This window comes from Gorilla gorilla, chromosome 10, assembly GCF_029281585.2.
Source record: "Gorilla gorilla gorilla isolate KB3781 chromosome 10, NHGRI_mGorGor1-v2.1_pri, whole genome shotgun sequence".
Lineage (NCBI taxonomy): Eukaryota > Metazoa > Chordata > Mammalia > Primates > Hominidae > Gorilla > Gorilla gorilla.
Window position 1 is genome coordinate 81,659,236 of NC_073234.2, and position 25,244 is coordinate 81,684,479.

Below are 25,244 nucleotides of genomic sequence, written 5' to 3' on the forward strand. Positions count from 1 at the left end.
GAGTCTCTCTCTGTCGCCCAGGCTGGAGTGCAGTGGCGCAATCTCGGCTCACTGCAAGCTCCGCCTCCCGGGTTCACACCATTCTCCTGCCTCAGCCTCCTGAGTAGCTGGGACTACAGGCGCCCGCCACCAGGCCTGGCTAATTTTTTATTTTTATTTTTATTTTTAGTCGAGACGGGGTTTCACCGTTTTAGCCAGGATGGTCTCGATCTCCTCACTTCGTGATCCGCCCGCCTCGGCCTCCCAAAGTGCTAGGATTGTAGGCGTGAGCCACCGCACCTGGCCTTTTTTTTTTTTTTGGATTCAGAATATCTCTCCTTCATCTCACACAAAATATAGAAAGAGAGTCATTTTGGATCTGGCTTTCTTCCACCTGTGCCCTCCAAGAGTATGAGCTTCAGCAGAGGGACGCTTTAGGAAATGCAGTGTTGTGAAGATGGAAAGGATGGTCCATGGTCTTACTACCGGATTTCAGACTATTTGTGACTGCTGCTAAATGGGCTGCAGCCACATGGCCCTATTGGAATGGGATGGAACGTCGGGAATGTATTTCAGCTGCTATATCTACAAGGAATGAGAAATCAAATTTTTCTGTAAGAGAGAAACGTGTTTTTCTCACTTATTTAAAGATCATTATAAGTAAACCAAATGCTATCAGTTTTTATAAATTTCCTTAAAATGTTTTGGTAAGGAACAAAATGGTAAAATATACTTTGCTGAAAAGATGGATCCATGAGGTATCTTCTAAAAAAAAAAAGTAACTTAATGTGAAACTAACTTTTAAAAGAAAGGAGAGGGGCCCAGTGCAGTGGCTCACGCCTGTAATCCCAGCACTTTGGGAGGCCTAGGTGGGCAGATCACTTGAGGTCAGGAGTTTCAGACCAGCCTGGCCAACATGGTGAAACCCTGTCTCTACTAAAAATAACTAAAAACACAAAAATTAGCTGGGCGTGGTGGCAGGTGCCTGCAGTCCCAGCTAATCGGGGGTCTAAGGCAGGAGAATTGCTTGAACCTGGGAGGTGGAGGTTGCAGTGAGCTGAGATCATACCACTGCACTCCAGCCTGGGTGACAGAGTGAGACCTTGTCTCAAAAATAAAAAATAGGCTGGGCACGGTGGCTCACACCTGTAATCCCAGCACTTTGGGAGGCTGAGGCAGGCGGATCATGAGGGTCAGGAGTTCGAGACCGGCCTGGTCAACATGACGAAACGCCATCTCTAGTAAAAATACAAAAATTAGCCAGGCGTGGTGGTGCATGCCTGTAATCCCAGCTACTCGGGAGGCTGAGACGAGAATCACTCGAACCCAGGAGGCAGAGGTTGCAGTGAGCTGAGATGGCGCCACTGCACTCCAGCCTAGGCAATAGAGCAATACTCCATCTCAAAAAATAAAATAAAAAATAAAAGTAATACAATATAAAATTAAAAAACAAAAATTAGGCACATGTGGTGGCACACGCCTATAATCCCAGCTACTCAGGAGGCTGAGGCATGAGAATCGCTAGAACCTGGGAGGTGGAGGTTGCAGTGAGCCGAGATCTTGCCATTGCATTCCAGCTTGGGCAGCAGAGTGAGACTCTGTCTCAAAAAATAAAAAAATAAATAAATAAAATAAAATAAAGGAGGGGGACCTACTTGTCATAAGGAAGGGAGTGCAACTTCTCCCCAGGTGCTACTACTGTTTTCGTTAGGGGAAACCCAGCTCTTGCCCTGTTGTGTGGTGCCCAGGTTGCCACTGGTCAGGCAGCTTTTAGAATCCTGCCATGTGGCCAGCATGGATGATTATGGTGGCTTTAAGAAGCCCATACTAACAATATGTGCCACTGGAAGTACAGAAGTTCAAATCTTGCCCACATGACCATGCAGTCATCTTGGATGAGGCAGCATTGGTTGAAAACCTTACCCACTGGCTGTGGACCGGTCCCAGTCTTCATTACTCAGCCCCACATCTGGGTAAGTCTGGCTTCGAGGCTTAGTGACTGGGGACAAGCTGCCTCTCTGTTTTGGACTCCTCCAGTCATAGGTGTTGAAATTGTATCCTGAGGCCTGAAAACTAGTGCCTAAAATATAAACAAGGTGTTAGCATTGGGCCCAAGGATTACTTAATCCATTGAGAAATGACATTGTTAACCAGTAGAGGAGTCAAATTATAATGGCAATGACAATAACAATAGTGAACACATAGTGTGTGCTTATTGTGCACCAAAGACTTCACCAAGTACTTCATTTTGAGCCATCTTTCTTCTTTAGAGCCATCTTTGGAGGTAGATACTCCTATTATTTGCATTTTACAGATGAGGACACGGACGGCTTAGAACAGTGGTTTCAAGTACCTAAGGCTATTTGCAAACTTTCTTGGGAGTTCAAGTCATAATTTTTGGAGAATCGGTTTTCAGATCCTCAAGTTCTAGATGCACTTCTTCCCCAAACTGGCTTAGCTGAGATCTGCCAGTTAGTGCTCCCTTCTCATTTCCTCTTTCACAACAGTACTCCTGCCACTTTACAAACAAAAGACATATTTCTCATCCATTTCAAATCTTTTTTCTTGAGATGGAGTCTTGCTCTGTCATCCAGGATGGAGTACAGTGGTACGATCTCACCCCACCACAACCTCCTCCTCCTGGGTTCAAACAATTCTCCTGCCTCAACCTCCCAAGTAGCTAGGATTACAGGAGTGCACCACCACACCCAGCTAATTTTTTTTTTTTTTTTTTTTTTTTTTTTTTTAGTAGAGACAGGGTTTTACCATGTTGGCCAGGATGGTCTTGAACTTCTGACCTGAGGTGATCCACCCACCTCGGCCTCCCAGAGTGCTGTGATTACAGGTGTGAGCCATCGTGCCGGCCCCATTTCAAGTATTTGAAAGTGCTTGGGCCCTGGGATATAAACTCCTAGTTGCCAATTCAAGGGATAATTTGGGAAAGACTTATTCCTGTGATGAGGTCTGTTGGGAGCAAGGCCTTATTTCAACCAGGCACAAACTCACAGCAAGGCTTTCACCCCTCTCTCTTGTCCATCTCTCATGCTGCCTCAGAGAATTCAGAAGGGCAACGGATGTCAGGGATAAGAAGCCTGCTGCGTTTATTGTTTATTTGAATTGCAAAATGCTGACTTTTTTCCACCAGGGAGTTACATCTGATTAGCCTGATGGGTGAGACAGTGAGGAATGGCTTTGGCAATTATGTTACGTAATGGACACTTTCCACAAAAGTATTTCCAAGCTGTAGTTCCAAGATTTTGATAGAAATATTTTTAAAGCATTTTTACAACAAACTGGAAATTATAGTGTTTGCAAGTATTTACATTTTGTGAGAAAAACATTTAGACAACAACTTTTAGTAGGTGATGGGGTATATGGTTCTTTAAAATTATTTTGGGGGTTCAAGTGGGGCTCGATTGTAGGTCTGACTCCATAGCTTGTGCTGTAATCATCACATACGCCTTCATCCACTACCTCAGGTTGTGACTTGTGTGTGTGCATGTGTATTTACATGGATGCGCTGGCTTGGAATATGATATGTGTTTCTTACTGTACTTAAATCATTTAATACAGCAAACAGACCTGTACCCGCATTTTCAGGTACAGTTAAATGGCCTGATCGTGTAAGATGATTCTGTCTCCATGATATCCCTGCTTCCTCTTCCCCATTCACTTTCTCTCCACCTGTTGTCGAAGCTTCTAATGCCATTTTTTGCTACTAGTTTAAAGCCCAAGCAGAGCAGGATATCTGAAGGATAATACTCTCTGATCAAAAGGATTTGATCTTAAGAACCCAGGGCAATGCCTACCACCACATGATGGAAATACTCTAAGAACCTTCTATTTTAGGACACCAAGGATTAGAAGACCTTGGAGCAGAGGAAATATTTACAGTTCAATGTCTCATTATCTTTTTCCTAGATAACTGCAGAAGCGTGGTTAGCCATCTGGGAAGAAGTCTTATGAATGCAGTTTTCTGTCAAAAGTGTTGACTTAAGGAAACACAGATGTGTCTTCTCTTGAAGGGGAACTAAGTAGCTGTGAATTTCATCCTGGCTCCCTCTGATGGACTAACCATTTTCCCCTTCTGAACCAATCAAACCAACCCCAAATACATGAAGTCTCAGCTTTTATAATACAAAGAGTTTGGGGAAGCCTGTACCTCACTTTCTTTAACTGGTTTCAACCCTCAACCTTTCAAAGAGCCAATGCTAATTGGTGGTGTCTTCCTGGAGTATCCTTTTCTGATAAACATTAACCCCGATGACCACTGAGTTCCCTGGTGAAATTTCAACATTTTAGACTGATTTTCTTTCCAACTGTTGTATGTACAATAAGTAGTTCTTGGAGACTTAGGCAAGAGTGCAAGAATGGGCTTGAGCAGATGTGCACCACCATCAGTAGGAAACTGCTAACCCTGAAAGGCATGTGTATCTCTAATAAGGATGCCTTGTCTTAATAAGCACTATTAAATGATTATTGCATTACAACAAAGCAGAGAAAGAAAAGGGGATAAGATTCAAATCTCTGGGTGAAATGTAAAGTCAGAAAACCTGATCCCAGCTCTTCTCTAGTCCGTGCTATGCTGACCCAGAGATTAAAGTAAGAAAAGTTGACCAGGTGCGGTGGCTCACGCCTAGCACTTTGGGAAGCCAAGACAGGCAGATCGCTTGAGCTTAGGAGTTTGAGACCAGCCTGGGCAATAAACCGTCTCTACAAAGAAAAAAAAGACAAATCCCAAACCCCCCAAAATTAGCTGGGCTTGGTGGTGCATGCCAGCTACTTGGGGGGCTGAGGCAAGAAGATTGCTTAAGTCTGGTTGTTGAGGCTGCAGTGAGCCAAGTTTGCACCACTGCACTCCAGTCTGGGTGACAAAGTGAGATCCTATCTCCAAAAAAGAAAAGTAACTGGGCATGGTTATGCATACCTGTAATACCAGCTACTTGAGAGGCTGAGATAAGAGGATCCCTTGAGCCCAGGAGTTCGAGATCAGTCTGAGCAACATAAAAAGACCCTGTCTCAAAAATAAATAAATAAACAAATAAATAAAACTTAATAAAAGTAAGAAAAGACCAAGGTTCAAATCCTAGCTCAGCCACTTCCTCACTTCACAGCCTGGCCAGTTAACCTCAGTGTAAAATGGGGATAACAATAGGTAGTTTACCAGGTTGATAAGAAAATGAAGAAGAATGAATGCACACCTTATGAAAGTGCCTAGAACACAAGGAGGTTTTAATGAACACAGATGCCCATTGTTACTATATACTAAGCCCTTCAACCTCTCAAGATCTCAGTTTCCTTATCTTCAAAGTAGGGAGACAAGGAAAAGAGGTAAGTCTCAGCATTATTAATGCAGTAAACATTTGGGTGTCTCTTAAGTATCAGATACTATATATCAGGAACTAAAATGCAAAGGGAAATAAAACTGATTCCTGTCCTCAAAAACTGCATTGTTTGGTATATGTATAGGAGAAGGAGAAGAAAGAGGCATAGAAAGTGAGTTCTAGTAGCACGTGAAAGTGTCATCCTTTTAGTCTTAATGCACTAATATGGAAGGACAGACAGGTTTGGGGATTGGAAGGTGGGTCATGAAGGGTGCCAAAGGAAAAATGACATATAAGCTTGCAGTTAGATAGCAGGTCAGCATTTACTAGTTGGAACTGTTGGGTAAGACAGTACATGGTGGGCACAGTGGCTCATGCCTGTAATCCCAGCACTTTGGGAGCCTGAGGCAGGTGGACCACCTGAGGCCAGGAGTTCGAGACCAGCCTGGCCAACATAGTGAAAGCCCGTCACTACTAAAAATACAAAAATTAGCTGGGTATTGTGATGCATGCCTGTTGTTCCAGCTACTCTGGAGGCTGAGGCAGGAGAATCTCTTGAACCCGAGAGGTGGAGGTTGCAGCGAGCCGAGGGCATGCCACTGCACTCCAGCCTGTGTGACAGAGCGAGACTCTGTCTCAAAAACAACAACAACAACAACAACAACAACAGACAGTGTTGGCCAAGTAGAAGAGAGCCTGGTAAAGTCAGGGTAAACAGGTCCTCGATTCTATCAGTGGGTCTCTGTTCTACTCCTAAGAAGGGAAAAGTATTCCAGGAATATTCTGGGCCCTCTTACCATGTGTACTTATTCCTCCCCGTAGGAGGAATGTGATTTACCCAACTGGTGAGTTTTGGAAAAGAACATTGGGCATGTCACTCAGCCCATTCCTGGCTTTCTCTGGACGCTTTCTCTCCCACTGCTGCTGTGCTGTGCGGTCAGCAAGCCTGGGTCACAATCTTGGGGCTCTCTGAGCTTGATGGAGGCAAGAAAAGGCATGACTAGGCAGTTGGATAACCATGGCAGACTACCTGTTGCTCATCAGAACATTCATTCTCTTCTTCATCCTTAGTACCAGAATACCAGTTTCGGGGTGAGCAAATTATTGCTCAGACTAAAACTATACTTCTTAGCTTCTCTCAAAGCTAAGTGCAACTTAGTGAAATGTTCTGGTCAATGACGTAGCTAAAGGGACTTCTGAGAAGGCTCCTTACATCTTTGCTACTGCTGTCTGGAATGCAAATGAAATTGCTGTAGCCCCAGTAACTGTCTTGGACTATGAGGTGACCCCAAGGATGAAAGTCAAGCGCTAAGCATAACAGAGCCGAAATATTTAGAAGCATGGGCCTCTGATGACACTGTGGAGTTACATACCAGCTCGAAGTGCCTGTTTCTGTATAATGTAAGCCAATGTATTATTAGAGTTTTCAGTTCTCTTCAGCTGAACCTAATCTCATTGATTGGTAATCAGTTTAGTTATGGTTTGCTGTGTAGATCTGACTTGCGTCTTATTTAAATTTAAATGTCTAGACTTGGGTTGAGGGTAGGAAAATAATTATCCTGATTCTGGCTGCAGGACCAATCCAGCTTTTTCTAGCAAAAAAATAAAATGAAATGCTGATATTTTAATCCATAGCTGACTCTCATTTCTATTTCTCAATGGATTTGAAACCGATTAAGAGGTTAATTAACATATCAAAATACTTAGTGTTATCAAGATACCAAAATGCAAAGCTCGCTTAGAGAATTGTGAGATATTCCGGGTATGTGTACTAAAAGGTACTGCAAGGAAGTGTCAGCAGATGGACTGACAAAGTGTTTGGGGACTAGATTACAAAGAACCAACCCTGTGTTTTAAACTGAAGACTTTTGACTTTATCCTATAACAATAAATAACCATCAAAAGAGGGTTTTTTTGGTTTAAGGGAGTGGCATGACTAGATTTGGTTTTTCTAAAGATTATTGATAGAAATGTGGGAAAAGATGCTCAAAGTAAGAAGATAATTGAGGAAGGAGTTACCATATTTCATCAGGCCTGAAACAAAGGCAGTGGCAATGCAGGGACATCAGAGATGCTAAGTGAGTAGAGGGAGTGAGATACCTGGGTCCTGATGACACCATGGGAAAAATAAATCCTGATGTTGCTTAAATGCCATCATTTAAATTTTGTTTCGTATGTAGAAGAAAATCTTTAAATCAGCTAAACTTGACCTTTAACTGATACAGCTGGCTGGTGATACCATGATTTAAAAGAGGGAATACCTGAGGAAAATTATGTTTAGCTAAAAGGCAAACCTGTTGCCATTACTGATAAAAAGTTAACAGGCCCTGAGGAATATTCCTTTACACCAGGAGTCAAGCTTAAAAGCCAGGGAATAAATGAGGCAGCCCAGGCGTAAGAAAAAATCAACTGCCAGATAGATAATGAAACTTTTTTTGTTGTTGAATGACGGTGTAAGCACATGAAATACACATATAATATTGGAAACTACATTTTAAATTAAAAATTGATAAAATAAGTTGAAAAAAGAAATAATGTTTTTTAAATGTACTGGCCAGGCACGGTGGCTCAGGCAGGGCACAGTAGCTCACGCCTGCAATCCCAGCACTTTGGGAGGCTGAGGCGGGCAGATCACCTGAGGTTAGGAGTTCAAGACCAGCCTGGACAACATGGCGAAACACCGTCTCTACTAAAAACACAAAAATTAGCTGGGCGTGGTGGTGGGCACCTGTAGTCCCAGCTACTTGGGAGGCTGAGATAGGAGAGTCACTTGAACCTGGGAAGCAGAGGTTGCAGTGAGCTGAGATTGCAACATTGTACTCCAGCCTGGGTGATAAAAGCAAAACTCGGTCTCAAAAAATAAAATAATAAAAAATAAATAAAATGTATGGTCCTAAGTCATTTCTCCTTTGGATTATTTATTTATTTATTTATTTATTTATTTAGACACAGAATCTCACTCTATCGCCCAGGCTGGAGTGCAGCAGCATGACCTTGGCTCACTGTAACCTCCACCTCCCAGGTTCAAGCAATTCTCCTGCCTCAGCTTCCTGAGTAGCTGGGATTACAGGCATGCACCACCACACCCAGCTAATTTTTGAATTTTTGGTAGAGACAGGGTTTCACCATGTTGGCCAGGCTGATTTCGAACTCCTGACTTCAAGTGATTGCCTGCCTTGGCCTCCCAAAGTGCTGGGATTACAGATGTGGGCCTGCGTGACGGGCCTCCTTTGGTTTAGAATTGGCAACTTTTTCTTCTTTCCTTCTTTATTTTACATCTGGGTTTCCATACCTGATCTTACACTTTGTATCCTAATATGAGGTATAAAATTTAGTCCAGATTCCTTTCACTGATATTAATGTTTAGTTTTATTTATTTGCATAATGGAAAACAGGTCTTCATAAAAAATAGGTCTTTATTTGCACAAGTGGAAAATAGGAAAGTAGGTATTTCTGAAAGTAGATGGAATCTTGATAGGATGATTTTTATTTTTAGGGTAACTATGCCTTAGATATTTGTAAAATTCTAACATTCCAACCTTGTAATATTTGGCTTTCTGTACTAATACAGATTAATATTTGTAGCTTTTAATTCATACCCAGCATTAATTTAGAAAAGTGAACCAATCAGTGTTGGTTCATATTCATAAAGTTTAGAATTCAATTTTCGGGCCGGGCGCTGTGGCTCACGCCTTTAATCCCAGCACTTTGGGAGGCCAAGGCAGGTGGATCACGAGGTCAGGAAGATCAACACCATCCTGGCTAACATGGTGAAACCCCATCTCTACTAAAAATACAAAAAATTAGCTGGTCGTGGTGGTGGGCGCCTGTAGTCCCAGCTACTCGGGAGGCTGAGGCAGGAGAATGGCATGAACCCGGAAGGTGGAGCTTACAGTGAGCTGAGATCGCACCACTGCACTCCAGCCTGGGTGACAGAGCGAGCCTCTGTCTCAAAAAACAAAAAAAGAAAAAAAAATAGAATTCAATTTTCATCTCAACAATTTTGGGACTGTAGCTCTTGCCATAACTTTCATTCTTGGAAACCAATTTTAGTACAGGAGAGAGAGCCAGTTAATTCCCTGCCAAATTTGTTTTCTAAAGACCCAGTTTTGTGAAGGATGAGAAAATCAAATCATATGTTTGTGTAACTATTTGTAATTGATCTTGCCAAGAAATATTCAAAGTATTCAGATGAGGCTGTGATCTGAATGTCAATGCAAAGACAGTTCTCTCTTCTCTCAGAAATCACCTCAAGACAAAAAGTAATGATAAATAACAGAATACAACCTCCATCTTAATCACAACTAGAGTGTTCATGTAATCTCAGACCATAATACATAAGAAAATACATAATACATAAATCCAGTGGAAGTCAAATGGGAAGGGGGTGGTGGTGGTAAGAAGTGGAGAGAAGACACCTATGGCCAGGACTACCAAACTACTCTTTGGTAGACAACTCAGTCTACCAAAGCAGGGGCGGTGGCATGAGGCAAAACTCCAATGCTTTGTTTGGAACACCAGTATGCACTGCATGGCTGGTGGCAGAAAGTACCTGTGATCCCATCTGGCATCAAGGTAAAGTCAGGGAAAGAGAACACATGTCACAGACTGAAGGGAACAATTGCTCAATGAGGCAGGGTAGCAGAGAGGAATTCTGTTTTGTGAGCAGCCTGCTGTTGCTGCTCTCTGGTAGCTGGGGAAGAATTTACTCACACATACCATGCTGGAACTGGGGTGTGTTTGGTAGCTTGGAAACAGAACCTCTAGCAGCTTCCAGTTCAGGAAGAACTCATCTCATTCAGTGGTGAGCAGTAATTGAAAAGGAATTGGCATAACATGTATACCAAGTAAATATCAGACAAATGAGAGCAAAGGCATAGAAAAACAAAGCGATAGCAGATGAAGAATACTCATGAGAAAAAGCCTGGTTCAGAGCAAATGATAAACATGACCAATCAGAAATAATCACAAAATTTAAAAAATACACAGCAAAGCCATCACCTCTATAAAACAAGAGATCAAAGCAGAAATATAAGAACTCAAGAGAAATTGGGCAAGGCAAGATGATGATGAAACATGAGCTTGTAGAGATCAGAAGAGAAATGAAAGAGAAAAATAAAATCCTGCTAATGAGTAGAGGAGGATACCATTGGGTTTCTACTCTGTGCTATCCTCTGTATGATTTGTATTCTTTAATGACATTAAATAAAGTTGGACTCTGACTGCACATGTTGGTGTCCTTTCAGTTATCATCCTTATGAAAACACAAAGAAGGAATATATCCTTATAAAACAATGAAAATAAATAAATCATGCATCCAACTTAAGTCATAAAAGGAATAAAATTTAAAAGGAACTGAATGAAAGAGTCAAATTAAAAGTAAAATTTTATGTAAAAAAAAAAACTAGAGTAAAACTAATAAATAAATGCAAGAGTCAGTTCTCTGGGAAAAAATAAAAACCAAACAAAGAAATCAAACTGTTACTAATCAAATCATGGGGAAAATAATAAAACCACAAATATACCAATTAAGGAACAATATTATGGATATAATTATAGAAACTGAGAAAATAAAAAATTAAAAAAGATTAACTATATAAAATACATTTGACATCTGGATGAAATAATTTCATTTTCTGAGAGAATACAAATGATCAAAATGACCTCAAAAGGGAGAAAAATAAGATAGAAATGTAACTATCTGAGTTGAGAGTCCAAAGTTACAGAGAGCACAAGAGCTATTCAGCCCGCGAGCATGGCAGTCTATGTACCACCACCAATCTGCCAGTCTCCTCTTGTATTGACCTTTGCTAAAACCAAGTAAAGCAGTCATAGGGTTTTCTCAGAGTTAGAAGGAAGAATTAATAAGATGCAAGGAGGCCAAATGCCTAAGATTTTGATAAGGCAGAAGGGCATGAGGCATCTAATGGTCAAGACAATGGGGAGTGAAAGAAGCTGACCTGGAGGCCGACTGGAAGAAGTCAGCCACACAGTGGAACTGAGAATCAGCTCCTTGTGGGACTTCCTTAAACACATCCCTTCTTTCCCCACAAGGTTTCATCATTCCATTCTATTTCCCTTTTCACTAACGAAGTGATAGGGCCACTGTTTGTTTATTTGTTAACTGACTGTCCCTTCAGCTGGGTAACCTCTTCCATGGGAGCAGAGACCATGTCTCCTTTGTCCAACAGTGTATCCACATGGTCTATGGGCCTGATATTGAGCCAGTCATTACATACTGGTTGAAGGAATGAATGGAGCAAGCTTGATATTTTAGAGAAGAAGGAGAGAACAGTAAGAAATGTTGCTGCAAAGACATCGATTTCCAGCCCCAGGAGGAAGATGTGCATTATGGAGTCTCCTGGGAACAAGGCAACTATTACAGCCTTAAAGGGAACAGAGAGAATGTGCAGGGGCTTCCTGGAACAAGGCAGAGAGCCTGCTGAGAGGCTGGAGGGACAGGTTGGAGAGATAAGCTGTATCTCACAACATAATATTGAATAGGAAAAATAAAAGTGTGGTTCTATGCCTTGCTTTTATTTTTGTTTTAATTTTTTTTGAGACGTAGTCTTGTTCTATTGCCCAGGCTGGAGTGCAGTGGCATGATCTTGGCTCACTGCAATCTCCGCCTCCTGGTTCAAGCGATTCTCCTGCCTCAGCCTCCCAAGTAGCTGGGATTACAGGTGTGTGCCACCACGCCTGGCTAGTTTTTGTATTTTTAGTAGAGATGGGGTTTTGCCACATTGCTCAGGCTGGCCTTGAACTCCTGACCTCAGGTGATTTGCCCACCTCAGCCTCCCAAAGTGCTGGGAATATAGGCCTGAGCCACTGCACCCAGCTGTGCCTTGCTTTTAAAAAGTCAATCTCACAAGCACAATCTGGAGAGATGCAGTTTAACTGAATATCACGGGTAAAGAAAAAAAAAACACACATTCACAAGACTTTGAGATCTCAGTAAACTGTAAGTGCAAAATGAGTGACAGATGTGCCATGACCACTAAAATTCTTATGTTGAGGTAGGTGTCATTGATCAGTTCTCCTGTCTTCAACGATGCCAGTGACCAGCTTGCTTTGCTCCGGGCTGTCAGGCTGTTGTGTGATTTTCCTTTCTGAATGTTACACTTTAACAGGTACACAGGTAAACTGAAGCACATTCGTAAGGGAGGTCCACAGGACGATACAGATACTCGTCAGTAAATTATAGAAGACACAGTTAAAGGAACTGGGGCTATTTTGCTTGGAGAAGGAAAGCCTCAACAGAGACCCAATAGCTGTCTTCGAGTATCTAAGGGGCTGTCAGGAGAAGAGGCTTTAGTCTAGTGCAGAATGACCTTGAGGGTATAGCCAGGACTATTAGGCATACTGCAGCTCAATACAAGTGAGAGCTTTAGAGTCATCAGAGCTACGTGGACATGGGGGGCTGCCTCAGCACAAGGAACAACCTGTCACCTTGGGCATTCAAGTCCATGCAGCGTGTCTTGGCGTGCAGTGAGGCAGGACCTGGCACCAAGGGCTGCACTGGACATCAGACTAGCTGACTCCTAAACCCTTTCCAAACCTGAAATCCTGCCTTCAGCTTCCATGTTCATTACAAGAATTAATGGGGATTAGTTATGCGGAAGTGCTTTGTAAACTCTAGAGTGTTCTATTTAAAGGGTTATTACTATTTTTTCATTACCTTGGAGTACTTCGATTCTATCCTGATTGCCATTGTCTCTACTTATCCCTTAGTTCCCTTCAACCTCATAAAAATGTCTAAATTATAAATGCAAAATGCAATATTATGACTATGATTCAAAATTTCAAAATGCTTCACAAATAGCAAATGGTTTTTCATCTTTTACTAGTGAGGGGCAGGTCCTATATTCAGTTTGCTTCTCATGGTCCTGTGTCTGTGGTTTCAAGGAATGGAGTAGCTAAGGTCTTACAGATCACCTTATAGGGAAGAATTAATTAATATCAATAGCACCCTCACAAAAATCTCTGGTAACAAAAATATCTCTACATTAATAAGCAATACACAAAAAATACACAAATAAATAGCCAATACACAATAAATTGATAAACCTGAGTCTACTCTGATAGAATGTGACTTCTGTCCTTTACTCAGTGTCTTCTGGTGGCCCATCAATTCTCAGGCAATCAGAAGGTCTGTTATTTGGTGGCATAGGTGAACTTGTCACAAGGTATTATGACTTGGAAAAATTAATTGCCAGATAAAGCCCCAATTCTATTTAGGTGTTCAAAGTATTTTCCCCACCTAACTCCAGTATCATCTCTAATGAAAGTAACAATTTGACAACTTTGAAATATCATCTCCTTTCATTTTTTTTTCCAGTTTTTTCTCCCTTCCATTTTTTTTTTTTGTTCACCAGAGGACTTAACAGAGAGTGACACAACATAGGCAGGCTGAGAGAAGGAAACTAGGAAAACCAGGAGAGAGCAAACTGCATACAGACACTCCTAAAAGTACAGTTAACTCAGTGACAAAGCAGCCCTCACACCAGTGTGTTCTCTAAACTGTTTATGTGTTTTATTATTTGACTGACTGAAACCCAGAGCAAACAAGGGATTCAGAGGCTGGAATTTACATAGAACATGGGAGAAGGTAAGGCTCAGATGAGGAGAAATACCAAGAAGTTTTGACATACTTCTCTTTTTGATGCTACGGATCACTGGGAAGAAACTATTTTTTAAAAGAAGCTATTAGTTTATGCTCTGTATTCAGTCTGACACCTTTTATGTGTAAATATTCCGTGAGTGAGGCTTTTTAATGTAGATAGTATTTCTTCACATGACGATGACACCTATGAAGAAAAATCTACTCTATACTTTCCTATATTGTGATTATAGTGCTCTAATTATAAACATTCAGGGAAAGGGCATGGTGGCTCATGCCTATTATCCCAGCACTTTGGGAGGCCAAGATGGGAGGATTGCTAGAGACCAGAAGTTTGATACCAGCCTGGACAACATGACAAGACCCCGTATCTACAAAAATTTAAAAATCAGCTGGGTGTGGTGGTGTGTGCATATAGTCTCAGCTACTGAGGAGACTGAGGCAGCAAGATCCCTTGAGTCCAGGAGTTTGAGACTGTAATGAACTATGATGGTGCCAGGGTATTCTAGCTGGGGTGACAGAGTGAGACCCAGTCTCTAAAAGAAAAAAAAGTCAGGAGTGTGCAGGAATAAATAGAGTCACAAATCATTGGCTAATCTCTTATGCACCTCTTCCAAATTCCCCAATCCATCTTTGTGGAAAGCTTGCTGAAAAATAAGGCAATGGGGCCTGTATTGAATGAGCCACTTTATTGTATGGTTTGCCTCACATTAATCTAAGCCTGAAGGACAAGCCCTGGATGGGATACTTGGCCATCAGTAGACCTAATGGAGGCCTGTTAGTGTTTGGTAAAGGTTCATGCCTCATAAGCACTAGAAGAAAATGCATGGCCAGCTGAGTGTAAGTATTCAATGTGTTCAATATGAATATGGCTGCACCAAAGCAGACACAAGTTAAAGAAAGACATTCTCCTCATGGAGCAGAGGATGAATCTTGGAGAAGCATGGGCTTCAACAGTGACAAGTCCTCTGGGGGACGAAGTAAAGACATACCTTGAGTTCCATAGCTGGTGTCTATTGCAGACCCATCCCATGAATCCACAGCACTGTCCACACTGGGCACCGTGGAGGGGTACATGTCGGAGAGCTTGCCTGGCTTCTGTGCTGGCGAGGAGTCCTCCTCCACATCCCCCAGGTCACTCAAATGGCTAGAAATAGGGAACTTCTTGGGGCTCGATGCTGACTGGGCTTTATAGACAGGAAAGGAGTTTAAGTATCAGAGTAAATTTAAATAAAAATATACCAAAATACTCTGTGGCTAGAGATTTGTTTCCCTAGAATTACACATAGACACTAGCACATTCTTTCAAGGAAGAAAATGCACTGGAACTCCTTAATTGTGGCTTTCAATTCACTACTCACCATCTGTCTGTTTCTTAATTTTCAAGGTGACAGTCTCTCCTGCCATCTGTAACAAATGGATGGCTTCACTCAGAGGCTTCCCTTTCAAGCTGCTGCTATTGATGGCTAGGATTCGGTCTCCTATGTGGATTGCGCCAGTTCTGAAAAACCAAATAGTAATAGGAGAGGTAGAAATAATCCCTGTATGGTACTGAATATAAATTCCCTGACATACCTTATACATTCATCATAATAAAGACTTGGCAAGGATCTCCAGAAGTCCCTTCTTGCTTTCTCCTGGGCAATGTTATAAGATAACTGCATCTGTTGTGGATTACTTTTTAGTTTCCAATAAAATTTTAAAACTTGTTTTAGTTATTAAAATGAACTGTGTTTTTTAATTCCAAGAAAGCTGAGTCATTGGTTAAGCCCCCTAAAAATCCCAAGAAAATGAACAATGTTGAATGACAAATGTAGTGGATAGCATGGAGCATCCTTTCTTTCTACAGATTTTTTTTTTTTTTTTTTGAGACGGAGCCTCGCTGTGTCACCCAAGCTGGAGTCCAGTGGCATGATCTCGGCTCACTGCAACCTCCGCATTCCGGGTTCAAGCAATTCTCCAGACTCAGCCTCCCAAGTAGCTGGGATTACAGGGAAGCACCACCATGCCCAGCTGATTTTTCTATTTTTAGTAGAGATGAGGTTTCACCATCCGCCAGGCTGGTCTTGAACTGACCTCGTGATCCATCTGCCTCGGCCTCCCAAAGTTCTGGGATTACAGGTGTGAGCCACCGCACCTGGCCTGTATGAGCTAATTTCTAAGGTACATTGCAGCTCCAACATTTTGCAATGCTGTGTCTCTATTTTGCTAGCCACTGTTTTCAACTGTTAGCAGGAACAATGCATTTGTGTATTCCTGAGGTAGGTTACTGGAGGGCAGATTTGCTTATAGGGTTTGTTATATGTCTGACAACACATCTCAGAAAGAAATGCAGTTTAGCGGAGGGTGGGGAGTGGGTGTGTGTGTACATCATTGCCAAAGGAAAAAATGGACATTCCAGCTTTTAAGACATTATTAAAATGGGTTATACACTTTGTTTCCCACAATCCTTGAAGATGATGTCTGTATCATCCTTTTCTGAAAACACAGCAGCTAAGTGTGGCACCTGTCAGGTAACAGAGGCTCAGCAAGTGTTTGCTGAATGAAATTGGACAAGCTGTTCAACCTCCCTGAACTTTAGTTTCCTCCTCTCAAAATGGACACAATACAAATCTGCCTTCAGTCAATTGTGGTCAGCTTATATATTTCAGAGAGTAGTATCAATGCTAAGCCCAAGACATCTTTTACTGCCTGTAAGATGCCCCTCAGAGTCAAGTCGGAACTCTGCCTGAGACTTCTCAGGCTCTAAGATCAATCCTTTCTGCAGATTTTTAAAAGCCAACAGATAACCACAGAGAGAGGAGCATGTTTTTATGTGGTTGTGAGGAAGGAAGCCCATCTCAGACACAGGTAATTATAACAGTTACTTCAAATTTTACCTTTCAGCTAATCCCCCTTTAGTGAGGCTTGAAATGATTATAGGATCAAACGGCTCTTCAGTTCCTGAAATTGTGATGCCAAGGGGCCCCCCGTAGCGTTTAAGCTCCACGGTGTAAATAATTGCTCCGGAACTTTCTTGCTCATCTGTAATAAATGCCAAGGAATCATAATTGATTTCTTTGGAAAAAGCAAAAGAGTAAGATGCATAGATTCATACATAAAGTAAGAATTCAAAACATCCTCGTCAAAGTATCATGTCGCAGAAAATAATTATTTTGGGAAGTAGCATTTCCTTAGTAGGATCTTACATTCAAATACAGGGATATAATCATTGTCAGTGCCAGGGGAGAGGAACACTGCCTAATGACTTATGTTTTAAATGTGTGAGATCCGCCCAGCTGGGGCTGCAGGACCTTTCAACTGTGTCCATGTCTAGGACAGTGCTCACCTAGCATTTAGTAAGTATGCAGTAAGTATCTGTGAAATAAACATATGGCTGAGGAGGCATTATAATATGAGAGGAGAGAGTCACTCAGTAACAAAGAAGACAGACATTGGGTCATGCTGTTTCCGTTTTAAGCTTTACATGCATGCTAACTTTTGATATAGAAAAGTGGATTTTGCGAAGGGTTGGAACAAATAACATATATATGGTTAAGTGGAACTTAGATAAGTAAACTTGAAGACAACAGCAAGAAATCTAGAATCTCTTACATATCATTCCACTGACTGTCTTCTAATGTGAGTCCTATCAGTGAATTACGGATATTAAAGTGGAGGTTTGAATGATCATCTCTCCTCTTTCAATGGAGTAACAGCTGTTGTAAGCTATGTTTCCACAGCATAGACCAGACTGCCACACTGTCATAAACTAATTTTGGCTATTCAACATTATTATAGTTGAAGACACTTGTGTATGTGCTCTGCCTAAAGCACTGGCCAGAAAGATATCATGGGCCGCCTTCAACATGATGGGTATTGTGATGGTGTCAGAGTTGCAAATAAGAAGTCTCAGAATTCAAAGGTTTTATTTGCTTCTGACATGCTTAAAGTTCTTGGGCACTTCTTGTTTTATTCCTTGGGCCTGGGAGCTGTGAATGGTTAAGGAACTGTTTCATTTCTGCAACTAAGGATAAAATGAAATGGTTCAGTGGCTACTTTAACAAAATAGTCAGCTTTTACAGTCAAACTACATCCTAGTGAAGCATTAATACGGCCACATTTTTGCAGTGAGCAGCTGTTCGTTTACGATATGAAACCCTAAAATAAGGAGGAAAAGCAAAGCTTGAGTTAACAATTCAATTATTTGTGTTTGCAGTGAAGAATTATGATGAATATAAAAGGAAAGGTCTATCGAGTCATTTGGGAAGCAATGTGTCCTCTCTCGCCAGCACTTACTTCACTTCTGGCCATAGATTGGGAGTTTTGAATGCACCCATTACCTCCACTTTCTGAGTGCTCTACTCAACGTATTTACTCCACACATTCAGAACTAAAGACCATCCACTACACACTGCAATACTTAAGTCAACATTTTAGGGCACAAAATCTTCAACATTGGGCTCAAATTTACATTAGCAGCTGAGAAGCTCCCATATCAAGCCTAAAACAGCTCTGTTTGCTGGTTCACAAGTTTCTTCTGGGCTGATGCTGAAGTTGTGGCCAATAGGCTGGTGATGATCTGCTAAGAGCTCCAGAGAGAAACATCAAGATAGAGGGTAACTGAATAATCAGCAGAGGTCAAAAGTCTAAATTTTCCTACAGTACGATATTTTGTCACCTTTCAGAGCTGGCTTTGACCTAAATGAACAGAGTACTATTGGATAGATTACATGTACTTTGCAGCCCTCATCATCAACAATATCCTGGATGAAATTCTGAATGAGTCATTTGATTAGTAGTCCCTGGCACAGTTGAACATTAGTTACTGCTGGACACTCTGTGTGGGCCATTCAGTGGAGGTGTGTATGCCGTAGGAAAGACCTTGACCCCTTATTGTTCTCTGCATAAGGCAAGCATGAGCACAAACTTGTCAATGGGTGCCAAGCATTTTGGGTTGGAGCATCTGCTCTTTATGGGTTTTGGGGAGAAGGACAGTTGCCCAGGACCTGGAGACCCAAGAACCAGTGGGAAGTGTCCACTGAAACTGCAGTCAAGATGAAAACAAACACTGGACTATGGAAGGGGAGTTGGGGGTAGTCCCATTCATTGGGAGAAGGGGGGCACCTGGTTCTACTCAGTTCATTCTGCAGAGTGAGTATTCCATGTTATTTTTTGACAATGTAACTTGAGACGCAAAGATGACAAAATACCAGAGATGAAGTAAATGGCTTTAGGATAGTCTGTTTCAGGCTGCCTTATTTGGAGACATTTTTTTATTGGCATCTGAGTCCTCACTGACTAGAAAGCAATTGTTAGGTCACCCAATGAGTTTAGATAGTGATGGAGATGCAAATCCGGGAAATGGTACCTCTTAACTAAGAAGGACACATTCCTGTGATTACATTGGGGTGGAAACAGGATGACATGATATTCTATGTAAATTATGACAGAAATGGAAGCTGATTTCTGTTTTCTTTAACAAATAAATTGCCAGAAACACAAAAGAGAAAGGAGATTTGGCCAGGCGCAGTGGCTCACACCTGTAATCCCAGCGCTTTGGGAGGCCGAGGTGGGTGGACCACCTGAGGTCAGGAGTTCAAGACCAGCCTGGCCAACATGATGAATCCCCGTCTTAACTAAAAATACAAAAATTAGCCAGGCATGGTGCCTCGTGCCTGTAGTCCCAGCTATTTGGGAGGCTGAAGCAGGAGAATCACTTGAACCCAGGAAGTGGAAGTTGCAGTGAGCTGAGATCATGTCACTGCTCTCCAGCCTGGGCGATGGAGTGAGACTCTGTCTCAAAAAAAAAAAAAAAAAAAAAAAAAGAGAAAAGGGAGATTTAAGAGACATTACACTCAAAAGCAATGAGTAGATCATTTGGGATTCTAATAAAACCAACTGTTATAAAAAGGTATCTATTGGCCAGGCGCAGTGGCTCACGGCTGTAATCCCAGCACTTTGGGAGGTCAAAGTAGGCGGATCACCTTAGGTCAGGAGTTTGAGATCACACTGGCCAACATGTCAAAACCCCGTCTCTACTAAAAATACAAAAATTAGCCAAGTGTGGTGGAACGTGCCTGTAGTCCCACCTACTCAGGAGGCCGAGGCAGGAGAATTGCTTAAACCTGGGAGGTGGAGGTTGCAGTAAGCCGAGATTGCGCCACTGCACTCCAGGGTGAGTGACACAGCAAGACACCCTCTAAAAAAAAAAAAGCTATGTGTTTTTCTATCAGATAGATTGCTTTAAAAAAACAGTTGGTTTTAATTAGGATTTTATATATATCAGGGAAATGTGAACATTGAGTGAATATTTTATAAGATTAAAAATATTGCTAATGATGATATTTAGTTATGTGTTTTGAAAGAGTATTTTTTAGGCATACGTTAGTAAAAAGATGGGATGAAGCCTGGAATTTCTTCATAACTCCACCGGTGAGGTGGAGAAACCAGACTGAGAGTGGAGATGAAGCAAGGTTGGCTGTAAGCAAATCAGTGTTAACACTGGATGGTGCATGGTGATTCATTATGCTATTTTTATTTTTGTATATATTTTGAATTTAATAACAAGCCTTTGAAAAAGAAAATAATATCAATTCCCTTAGAAAGCCCTATGTGGATGCCTTGTGTAAACAGATATTTAATTAGTCTGGCTTTCCTTTCATAGACGGTGGTGATGGCTGCCCACACACAGTCTTTTCCAGACCATATGGCCTGTCTGCCCACAAGACAAGCTCTCCAGGGCATCCCACTGCCACTTGCTCTTGAGAAGGGCCCCACTGTGGCTCTGCCCAGTTTTTCATAGCAATGGCTTCCTCCTAAACAGTTTTCCTGCTTGGGATCCAGCCTTTGCCCCTCCTCCCCACTTCTATTTTCACCAATGCTGCCAACATATAATTTCTTCTCTTTCCTTCCCAGAATATCTTTAAAACATAAATCTAAATATGTTACTCTCTTACTTAAAGCTTTTCATTGGTTCCTCAGTTCTTTAAGAATAAAATACAACCCCTTTGCAAGAGCTGAGCTGGCCCCCAGAGGGTCACGCCATTCTCCCCCATCCCAATCCAATCTGCTAAATTCTCTCTTCATAGAACCACTGCAATTCCTTAAATAGCACTTTTCTAACATCTTTAGCCCTTGCACCTGTTACTCCCTATGCACAAACACCTTTCTCCCATTTGTTATCCTGTAGAATTTCTACTTTTACTTTAAAGCTTGGCTCAGAGTCTCACCCTTCAGAAAGGCTTCCTGGTGGCTTAGCTGGAGGGGCTAGAGGCCTTCCTATGAGACCCACAGCTTCTGTGCATTCTTCTGATGTTTCTAAACTTTTATTTTCATTCTTGCTCTCCAACAAGGAGAAGAGTGAAATTATTTTTAAATTCTCCTTAATGAGAGAAGTTAAATATTAAGGACTAGAATTCCATCAGGTATGATTGAGATTTGGAGGGCCACAAACTGTTATAATATAATATCCAAGCTATCACAAGAACCAACTTTTAAGAACCAATTTTTGCCCCCCTTGAGAATGCATGTTCTAGCATACGCCTTTCACTCTATGTTTTAAGGATCTCGCTACTTGGTTCTTCATTAGAATAAGATTACCTTGAAAACAGAGATTTTTAACTCATATCCCCATAACCTAGAACTATGTCTGGTACCAAAGCAAACTCAGTAAATGCTTGAACAAGTGAGCAGAGGGATGAATGAATATTAGCATGTAGTCATTGGTTCCCAGGCTGAGATCTCCAGAAGAGTTTTGCGAGTCAGCTTCCCTGCTATGCCAAGGTCTAGTTTCCTTTTCTAAGACATGTGATGCAAACCCAATCTCATTCAAAGTTTGAGAATACAACCTCAGCTGCCATTGTGGGGACAAGCAAACCTAGAACTTCCTCCCTCCACTGTGCCAGGAGCGTTGAGTCAGCTTTAGGTTCAACTGCCAATTCCACCTGCCTTCTCGGGCTTTAACTCAACTGGCATCTGTGAGGCCCTGCAGCTTAGGAGGAGGGTAATAACCGCCATTTAAGAAGGAATACTCAGACTATTTTGGAGATTGAAGCACTCCTAGATACACTCTCCTTGAGGCTGCTCCAGTGTAGAAGTCTTAGAAAGGAGCAACTAGGGTGTTTAACTAGAAGAGAAACTTCTGAGAAAGAAAAACGTAGAATCACTAGTAAGTTTCAAAGTGAGCCTAAGCAGATGTTAATGATATTATAAACAGCTTTTATATCCCAACAGAAGGTTTACAATGATTAGTGAAAGACAGGAAAGGGGGCAAGCCTACTTGTTTGTTCTGCTCAGCTCTAGTTAAGAAAATTAATGGAAGCACGGAACAGATGTAAAATTGCTGCATTACTTATCTGCAATGTTATTTTCAGGCTGCTTGAGTGCCGCCTGTTTAACAAAATGAATGCTATCTGGCTTGAATCCATAATGGTAGCTGCTTCTGTGGCCAAATAGGAGGCTTGGATTTGGGAGAGAACCTTTGGAAGGCATACATGTGCAGGTCAGTCAAAGTTCACTTCAACTAAAAGTGATGGAATTAATTTTAGAGTACGGCTAAATTTCTTGGAGTCGGACAGGCCTGAGAAAGTAAACCATTTGAACAACACTCTCTACAGCTCCCTTACTGCTGCACGGTCATTTTACATAGCCATGTCACAATGATATACCAAGAGATGTCCAAGCAAGTGTTGAGTGTTTGAGAGTAGAAATCAAATTTCTTTGTGTAAGTGATAATTTTAAGTCTCAAAACTAGGTTTGTTTGTGACAGCATTTCTCAAAGTGTAGTTCTAGGACTAGCAGTTTTGGCATCATCTGTGAACTTGTTAAAAATGCAAATTCTCAAGTTTGCATTTGACTGAGAATGCCTACCCCACAGACCAACAGGAATGGGAACTCTGGGAGAGAGGCCTAGTCATCTGTGTTTTAACATCTTCTGGGTGATTCCGATGCACACTCAAGCTTGAGAGCCATCCCTTTATGAGATCAAGCATGCAGAAAAGAGAAAAGTACTTTTTATCATAGGTCCTTCTTGCAGCCAGCTTCTTGCCAACACACCTCCTTCCACTGCTCCTAGGACAGCCAAGATCATTCTTGGGAGCTTGGAATGGGGCATCTCTGCTACACCAATACTCCAATCTGGGTTTAGGGGAAAAAGCTACTGCAAATTACTTGGCTTGGCTTAACACTGGTAAACTATAAATATTTGAAGCCCAAAATATGAATCTGTCTTCAAAGGACTAATTTAATCAGTAGTAAGGCTGTATAAAGGTTATTTGCTTTGAATAGGACAAGCTGCAGCCTGAAAATGTGTTTTTTTACACAGATTACAGCCCATGAAGGTAAAGTATTGATTTATGGTCTCCAAAAATATGCTATATATTAGAGTAATATTCCCCAAACCAGGCGAGAAATCATTAATAGCTGTATATTTGATTGACAAAAAGGTGGTAATACAAAGCCGACTTTTGAAACTATATGTGATAGATTTGCAAACCTCCATCTCTTCCTACAAATCCCCAAAAGTCTCTACTGCTTTACTTCAGGGTTTCCTCTCAGGCCCTAGCCAGGTCTTCCAACTCTCTTCATTTACTTTGGACTCAGAAGCCATCAAGGCAAAACAATAGATTTTTTCAAGAGGATTATTTGCATTGCTGAGGACCTGGGGATTGGGTAGCAGCCTCAGGAATCCCAGAGCCTTGGACCCACACAAGAACCACTGGACACTACCTGAGTTACATTCCTTCAGTAATGGAAGACGACAAATGCAGAAGCTCCTGAAGGCAGGATGGTGGCTGAATCCAGAGTGAAGGAGGAAAACGCCTACAACCCCAAGTGTTCCAAAAGATTTGGCCATTGTTAAATAAAGCTGAAATTCACTTTTAAAATATCCAAATACAGTAATGACCGCTGATAGTCAGCATTCATTGGGCCTCACTAGGTGCAAACTAGGTGAGTTCTTAAATATATTACCTCCTTTAGGCCAGGTGCGTTGGCTCACACCTGTAAATCCCAGGACTTTGGGAGGCCGAGGCGGGCAGCTCACCTGAGGTCAGGAGTTCGAGACTAGCCTGCCCAACATGGCAAAACCCCATCTCTACTAAAAATACAAAAAATTAGCCAGGCATGGTGGTGGGCACCTGTAATCCCAGCTACTTGGGAGACTGAGGCAGGAGAATCAGTTGAACCTGGAAGGCGGAGGTTGCAGTGAGCCGAGATTGTGCCATTGCACTCCAGCCTGGGCGACAAGAGCAAAATTCTGTCTCAAAAAAAATATATGTATGTATACACACACACACACACACACACACACACACACAGACACACATATATCTCCTCCTTTAATCCTTAAAACAGCCATGTAAAGTAAGCATTAAATGGACATTTACAGATGAGGAAACTGATGCTCAGAGAAGTTAATTTGCCTAAATTTCCCAGATTGTCAGTTGTGAAGCCAGTCTGGCATTCTTAGTCTTTCATTCTACTGTTTCCCCCAGCTTGGGCTAGAAACAGAGTTAATTCAGACTCTCTTGAATGGCTCATTCAGCGCTTTCATCAAGTGATTAAAATCATGGTCACTAACCAAGTCCAGTGGGCCTCATTCCTGTTTTAAGTCCTTTAATGGCCCCCCATTGGTTTCTGGGATAAAATTCAAATTTCTTAACATGATTTACAAGGTCCATAATGACTTGGCTCCAGTACACCTTTCTAGCTTACCTACTACCAAGTCCTTGCACGCGTTATGCTTGAGCCATATCTGCCTACTAGAGTGTGCCATGCTCACCCTAACTTTCTGCACCACTTCACAAATCCCTTCGAGACCAAGGTTGTTAGAATCTTTTCCTTGAGGTCCTCAGGCTCAAATGGATGCCTTCACATTCTCTTACCATTGTGGAATATTTTGTGCATATCCTTATGACATTCATCATATTGTTAATTATTGATTTTCTTGTTTCTCCTATTTGGTGGTAACTGATTTAAGGGCAGGATTGTGTCCCTTTTATCTAAGAACTGGTAGTCCATAGCACATTGCCTGATACTTCATAGACAATAAACGAATGCTGATGGCATGACTGAAAATCGAGGGCTTTAGCAGCATTTGGGAATAGTTCTACCATCTCCTTGGGTAAGGTACACAGCAGGGTAGCGAGACTTGGGAAGCTGGAAGAAATGCTTACATTTTGAAGTAGTATCTGTTAAACCCCAATTGCAGTACAAGCTAGCTTAGGAAACCAAGTTACATCAAGTATAGTTATAAACTTCCTGTGACAGGAGAGAGAATCATCACTGAAGGATGGAGAGCAGCCAGCAGTTAAAGGACTGGAAAACTCCTGCAGTGCAGA

The 25,244-nt window shown here is 41.7% G+C and overlaps 1 protein-coding gene across 5 annotated transcripts in view; it reads right to left on the minus strand.

Annotated features, from left to right (window-relative positions):
• Positions 1 to 25,244, minus strand: part of GRIP1 (glutamate receptor interacting protein 1) — a 324,577-nt gene that overhangs the window by 29,834 nt on the left and 269,499 nt on the right. For all 5 annotated transcript variants that reach the window (XM_055357003.2, XM_055357000.2, XM_055357004.2 and 2 more), the window contains 4 exons: positions 16,803 to 16,947; positions 15,285 to 15,424; positions 14,916 to 15,110; positions 1,903 to 2,059 (listed from right to left, as the gene is read on the minus strand). In XM_055357003.2, coding sequence (XP_055212978.1) covers positions 1,903 to 2,059; positions 14,916 to 15,110; positions 15,285 to 15,424; positions 16,803 to 16,947 — 637 coding nt within the window. The remainder of the gene's footprint in view (positions 1 to 1,902; positions 2,060 to 14,915; positions 15,111 to 15,284; positions 15,425 to 16,802; positions 16,948 to 25,244) is intronic.